Source organism: Mycetomoellerius zeteki, unplaced genomic scaffold, assembly GCF_001594055.1.
Source record: "Mycetomoellerius zeteki isolate Tzet28-1 unplaced genomic scaffold, Tzet1.0 scaffold269, whole genome shotgun sequence".
Classification (NCBI taxonomy): domain Eukaryota; kingdom Metazoa; phylum Arthropoda; class Insecta; order Hymenoptera; family Formicidae; genus Mycetomoellerius; species Mycetomoellerius zeteki.
The window spans coordinates 1-7,079 of NW_017257248.1; the positions used below are offsets into that span (position 1 = coordinate 1).

Sequence of the window (7,079 nt, forward strand, 5' to 3'; positions counted from 1 at the left end):
TTGAAATATATAAAGTGATGCACCAAAAAGTGCTCTGGCTCCGGAGCCGAAATTGGACAGGCCTGATCTATATAATATCAGTGGATGCTTTCTATCAACATATATATGTATAATATAGTAACAATAATAAGTAAAGAGCAAAGAGTCAATGATTTGAATTAACGTTTAATATAAAGAATACATGTACAGACGTTACAGACACCGATCGGGTCATTATCAATGTTCATATAAAATTCAATAAAGTGTATACATAATGTAATGTTAAATTTGATGTATTTCGTAATCATCCATAGTATAAAATTTATTCTTGAAATTCATTGTGGTCAGATAATATAAAATTCTCAAATGTATATAATTCAACATAGTTTCTAAAAGAACAGTGATAGTTATTTTATAAGTGTCGAGGATTAATTATTGAAAAACAAAAATAAAAATTAAAAATTAATACCTTTACCGTGTGTAACAAATTATTTTGATTCTCGATAATTTCTGACAAGTTTGTAATATTTGCAGGTGAATTTGTAGAGAAACCGAATAGATGTTACTTCAGTTATCTCTAACCATAGAATTGAAACGAATCATGATTTCAAGTGGGATAAAGTAGACATTCTAGATATTGAGCCTTCTTATAATAAAAGATTGATATCGGAGATAGTGCATATCAAGAGACAAAAAAATGGTATCAATAGACAAAATGATACAGAGGCATTACCAAAATTATATTCCAACATTATACATTCTTTCTCCACTTCCTAAAATCTCTTCCATTCTCCTTCCAACTTCCGTATATTCCCCTTTATTCTTTCCTCACTACGCTATCTGATCTCACAGAAGTAAACATTAATTGTCAATACGTGGTCAAATTTTAAAAACAATTAAAATAAAGGGCATTTACCACGAGCGCTCGATGTCTAATAGCGAATCTTCTTCCGAAGTCAATACTTAAAAATACATTCGATTATAATTTCTAACATAATCATCAACTAAATTATAGACGTTTCGACATCATATCGGGTCATCATCAGTATATAACTAAAATTAACATACAAGCCTATTACAATTAAATGTTGAGTATCTTCTTTTCTTTACATGTTCATATAATCCGTTGTTCTTTTTGTTTTTCTCATACAATTTTTCATGTTAACCGATGTTATCTAATTGTTGCACTTGCACACATAATTTCCAGATTCTAATAATCAATAATTAATCATTACATATTCTAACTTATCTTATGCTAATTTTCATACCTGTGTATAAGTAGAACTTAGAGTATTTGATCTCATGACATGTCACCCACTGATGAGATCAAATACTCTAAGTTCTACTTATACACAGGTATGAAAATTAGCATAAGATAAGTTAGAATATGTAATGATTAATTATTGGTTATTAGAATCTGGAAATTATGTGTGCAAGTGCAACAATTAGATAACATCGGTTAACATGAAAAATTGTATGAGAAAAACAAAAAGAACAACGGATTATATGAACATGTAAAGAAAAGAAGATACTCAACATTTAATTGTAATAGGCTTGTATGTTAATTTTAGTTATATACTGATGATGACCCGATATGATGTCGAAACGTCTATAATTTAGTTGATGATTATGTTAGAAATTATAATCGAATGTATTTTTAAGTATTGACTTCGGAAGAAGATTCGCTATTAGACATCGAGCGCTCGTGGTAAATGCCCTTTATTTTAATTGTTTTTAAAATTTGACCACGTATTGACAATTAATGTTTACTTCTGTGAGATCAGATAGCGTAGTGAGGAAAGAATAAAGGGGAATATACGGAAGTTGGAAGGAGAATGGAAGAGATTTTAGGAAGTGGAGAAAGAATGTATAATGTTGGAATATAATTTTGGTAATGCCTCTGTATCATTTTGTCTATTGATACCATTTTTTTGTCTCTTGATATGCACTATCTCCGATATCAATCTTTTATTATAAGAAGGCTCAATATCTAGAATGTCTACTTTATCCCACTTGAAATCATGATTCGTTTCAATTCTATGGTTAGAGATAACTGAAGTAACATCTATTCGGTTTCTCTACAAATTCACCTGCAAATATTACAAACTTGTCAGAAATTATCGAGAATCAAAATAATTTGTTACACACGGTAAAGGTATTAATTTTTAATTTTTATTTTTGTTTTTCAATAATTAATCCTCGACACTTATAAAATAACTATCACTGTTCTTTTAGAAACTATGTTGAATTATATACATTTGAGAATTTTATATTATCTGACCACAATGAATTTCAAGAATAAATTTTATACTATGGATGATTACGAAATACATCAAATTTAACATTACATTATGTATACACTTTATTGAATTTTATATGAACATTGATAATGACCCGATCGGTGTCTGTAACGTCTGTACATGTATTCTTTATATTAAACGTCAACTCAAATCATTGGCTCTTTGCCCTTTATTTGTTATTGTTATTTTAATATTGTAGAGTATTTCTGTTATTTATAATATAGTATATGATTCCGCGCTTTCCAATCCAACTATAACACAAATCAATACTCATATATAGCTTTAGTTGTGTACGATTGTATTGAATCGTGTTATAGTTGAAAAACATGGAATTATGTTTCATTGTGACGCCTGGGTACATTGCTGGAAAGCGTCCAGTAAAAGTATTAATCAAATTATTTAATTAATATATCTGAAATGGTCCCCTCTGAAGAAAGTATATTATTTAACTGTCGGCCCCCTAAAAAGGTGTATCATTGAATTGGATAAAACTCGCTCTTAATTCTCCCAAATTTTGGCAAAATCGGTGGAAAACAATTTATAGCCTTTCTTTGTAAGCCGAATATATTTAGTATTGTATACACCTTTTTGCTGAGAATTTCATACAAAATTTTTTTGTTTTGTTACAGAATGCCTTTTATAATATATTGCAATAAAAGAATAAAATAATAAATAAATGAAAAAATCTTCTCCATTCATATAATAATTTATTACTAATTTAATAATTTAACACTAACTTACTAAAACAATTATTAATAGATGTCGAAAAATTTTCGGGAATTATCTTCGCGTCAGAAAAGTCGCCGTCTTCAAGCCTATGAACGACAGTCGATTGCATATAATCTTGATGACAGATCTGCAGTCAATATAAAAATTAATGTGGAACATCAAGAAATTGAATATCATATCGATAGACCTACATCATATAATTTACAGTTGCAAGATATGAATACGCCTCTAATTTCATCTGAAGACTCCAATTCAAATGGTTTTGATGTGATTTCAACTATCGATGTTTCAAATTTCAAATGTGATGTAATTGATGAACCCAAAAATAAAGCGAATTCCGGAGAAAATGTTTCTGAAAATCCAGAACTTTTGAAATGGTTATGTTTGTGGAAAACAAAACAACATTACACACGCTGCTTTGACAGACCTGTTAAACAAATTGCGTACATGTGGACACAATGATCTCCCAAACGATGCAAGAACACTGTTAAATACGCCAAGAAATAGCATAGTACAGGTATCAGCAAATAATGAAAGTTTTTTTCATATTGGTTTAAAAACGGCAATAATAAAACAATTGGCACGTACAAAGTTTGTATCGGAAAATGACGTTATTATGATAGATTTGAATATAGATGGACTGCCAATATCAAAAAGCAGTAAAAGTCAAATTTGGCCAATATTAGGCAAAATTTATGGTGACAAGGCATTTACACCATTTGTAATTAGTGCTTATCATGGGTATTCAAAACCGTCTTCTCTACAGAATTTTTTAACACCTTTTTGCCAAGAATTTAATATTCTGCAGAATACAGGACTTATTTTCGATGAGAAAAGATACACTATAAAAATTAGAAGTGTAATTTGCGATAGTCCTGCCAGAGCATTCGTAACTTGCACAAAAGCACACAACGGATTTTTTGGATGTGGAAAGTGTATGCAAGAAGGTACCTATTCTAATCATCATATGTTATTCTTGGAATCCACTGCACCTCTTCGAACTGATCTAAATTTTAACAATAGAGTACAAGAAGATCACCATACTGGTGTATCTCCCTTTGAATCAATAAAATTGGGAATGATTTCACAATTCCCTTTAGATTACATGCACCTAGTATGTCTAGGAGTCGTGAAGAAATTGTTGCAACTGTGGACAAATGGATATCTAACATCAAGATTAAATGGACGAAAAATAGCAGATTTATCGGAAAAGTTAATTGCAATGTCGAAATGGACACCGAAAGAGTTTGCTCGAAAATCTCGTTCTCTAGAAGAACTATCTCGTTGGAAGGCAACAGAATTTCGGCAATTTTTATTGTATCTTGGACCAGTCGTACTGCTAAATATTTTGTCAGAAGTTAATTTACGACACTTTAATGCATTAAATTGTGCAATACGGATATTGTGTCATCCAACGGATATTGTGTCATCCAACGGATTGCCGTAATAACAAATATAGTAGAGATTTACTGATACAGTTTGTAAAAGTATTTCAGCAGTTGTATGGCGAAGATGCTATAATTTACAATGTGCACAATTTACTTCACTTAAATGAAGACGTACTCATGTTTGGACCCCTAGATAATTATTCTGCCTTTCCTTTCGAGAATTATATGCAGTCCATTAAAAAAATGCTTAGAAAAGCCGAGAAACCACTACAACAGTTGTACAAAAGAATTTCAGAAAATTGTTATGAAGTTGATTATAGCATTACATATAATGCACCTATTTTGAAACATAAATATTCAAAAGATCTTCCAATGAATTGTACGAATGCTTATCGAATGATTGAATTCAGCGATTTTACGTTGACAGATAAGAAACCCAACAATTGTTGTTATCTTAAAGATAAAATAATTGTTGTTATTGAGCATATTTGCTATAACGAAGAAAGAGCAGTTATTGTTGGAAAAAAATTTTTAACAAAAAGTTCTTTGCCATTTTATCCCTGCGAATCACAACATATGGACATATGTAGAATGGAAAATCTCTCATCAGACTTCCAAATGTGATTAATTACGGAAATTCACAATAAAGCCGTTCAACTTCCGTTTGAAGACTTAAATGTCTGGTGTTGCATACCATTGTTACATTCATCATTAAAATAAAAAAATTTACTCGTATTATCTATTGCTGCAAAAAGGTCATTATTTTTGAAAAGGTAATTATTCATTTGTAACTTTGCAAGCAATTTTGGCACTGTATATGGCATGCTTGCTTGATCGTTACAACAAAAATGCTAATTTTTTACGTGTGACGTAATTAATAAAAAAATGAACAATTTTATATATATACTATTATTTTATATATATACTATTATTTACTATTGTATATATACCTGCAATTTTTTTATATGATCCTTATTTTTGTGATCCTTATTTTTTTCGATTTTTCAAATTCTTTCTGCATGCAATTACTTAGGCCGGTATTCAGTCAGTTCTTACATTCAAGACCGTCTTAAATTCAGTCTTAAAGTGTCACGAACTAATCAGAGGGCCGCATTAGCATCTTAGGACATTACTTAAAACAGTCTTGAAATAAGAATCGACTATGAATACTGACTTTATTATCATCTTAAATTTTTCTTCTATTGTATATATGTATATCCAGATGCGTAATTTTTCAGAATGTTTTACGTACTGCTGTATGATGCGTACTGTATAACAGTACCAGCGATATGGATGAATCTACAGCAAGATACATTTCGAATGCCGAAAAAGTGTAAACAACTTACTGTAGCCTGTATCAAACAGATGTTGCCTTGTGTTGACTGGAACACATTAGCATTTCATAAGAAATTTGGTCCTTATGGTTTGTTATAATATATTAATTTTTTTCGTTAAGATATGAACTAAATTTCGTATTCATTGCTAAACATATGTTACAGAAACGTATCAACAAGCACGATCGATTGAAAAAGCAATAAGTGAAATGTCAGCGTCAGACGACAATATCGTTATACCGAAAGGAAATTCAGAGAATTCCCCGAAAAAGAGACTTATAAAAAAGCCGAAATTATACGATGATATATCGAGTAGTGGTATTTATAGAACATATTTCTAAAATAAATATTATATATTAAAGTTACAATATTACAAATATGACAAGTTTGAAAAATTATAGATGAACCAAAACGAGACAACATTACAATGCCTTCGAATTACATTCCAATAGAAAGTGAATATGTACTTGATCCATCGAACGAACTTAATAAATCATTGATCACTAAGCCAGGTTTGTTATTTATATATGTACATAATGTAACATATATGTATAAATTACTATTTATAATTCAAGAAACGTTTGCGATTTTGTTACGTTAAAAGTTGATAGTATCAAAGTTAGTAATGAAAAATCATACAGAATTTTTTAAAATTGTACTTTAAAAGTTTTTTTTATGCTTGTTTAAGCTTTAATTTTCCTGAAAGGCAACTTGCAAATATTCTTCAATTTATGAATGGTATTATTCTTATTCCCTAAATTAAGTTATTATTTGTATATATGTATATGTGTGTATGTATGTATGTATGTATCTGCATGTGTTACAGCATACGAATGCACTGAATTAAATGACGAGGATTCTAATTTGGAATCAGTCTTTGATGGATGGGTAAATGTAGTGAACAAGAGTAATTTAAATTCATTAAGCAAAGGTTCGTATTAGATTATTATTATCATTTTTATACTAAACAGTAATTTTGCAAAAGGAAGGACGTATGGCCATGTATGGACATATTTCTTTATATGAGCATAATTACATACGGATGTTCCTAAATAAGAAATGTCATGTTGCTTTACAGAGATATCGGAAGCAAGTAAAAATATGTTTCCAATGCAACAGAAACGTGCAGCATTAGAACCACCTGTAGCATCATCATCCGGTATGCTTGACACTCATTTTTTCATGACATCATTTTTATGTAATACAATTATTGAGTAATCACAGTATATATAAACGATATATATCTTGCAACTGTACAGAGAGATCAACTGGTCGACCAGTAATATTATCAGACGTGATAATTCATCCTATCGCAAATAATATCACTTGTGAAATGCCCGATACGAATG

General features: G+C 30.0%; 2 protein-coding genes across 2 annotated transcripts in view; both read left to right on the plus strand.

Annotated features, from left to right (window-relative positions):
- Positions 1-3,569: 3,569 nt before the first annotated feature.
- On the plus strand, positions 3,570-4,507 carry LOC108724063 (uncharacterized). Its single transcript, XM_018450220.1, has one exon. The coding sequence runs from the start codon at positions 3,625-3,627 to the stop codon at positions 4,453-4,455; it is 831 nt and encodes a 276-aa protein (XP_018305722.1). The 5' UTR covers positions 3,570-3,624; the 3' UTR covers positions 4,456-4,507.
- A 553-nt stretch (positions 4,508-5,060) lies between these two features.
- LOC108724062 (uncharacterized) overlaps positions 5,061-7,079 on the plus strand; it is a 6,707-nt gene continuing 4,688 nt past the window's right edge. Inside the window, exons 1-7 of the mRNA XM_018450219.1 lie at positions 5,061-5,169; positions 5,635-5,819; positions 5,896-6,048; positions 6,132-6,242; positions 6,557-6,661; positions 6,809-6,889; positions 6,990-7,065. Coding sequence (XP_018305721.1) covers positions 5,636-5,819; positions 5,896-6,048; positions 6,132-6,242; positions 6,557-6,661; positions 6,809-6,889; positions 6,990-7,065 — 710 coding nt within the window. The 5' untranslated portion in view covers positions 5,061-5,169; position 5,635. The remainder of the gene's footprint in view (positions 5,170-5,634; positions 5,820-5,895; positions 6,049-6,131; positions 6,243-6,556; positions 6,662-6,808; positions 6,890-6,989; positions 7,066-7,079) is intronic.

What these genes read in the sequence shown, in the direction of transcription:
- LOC108724063 (XM_018450220.1), top strand. Translation starts at nt 3,625, where the DNA reads ATGATAGATTTGAATATAGATGGACTGCCAATATCAAAAAGCAGTAAA.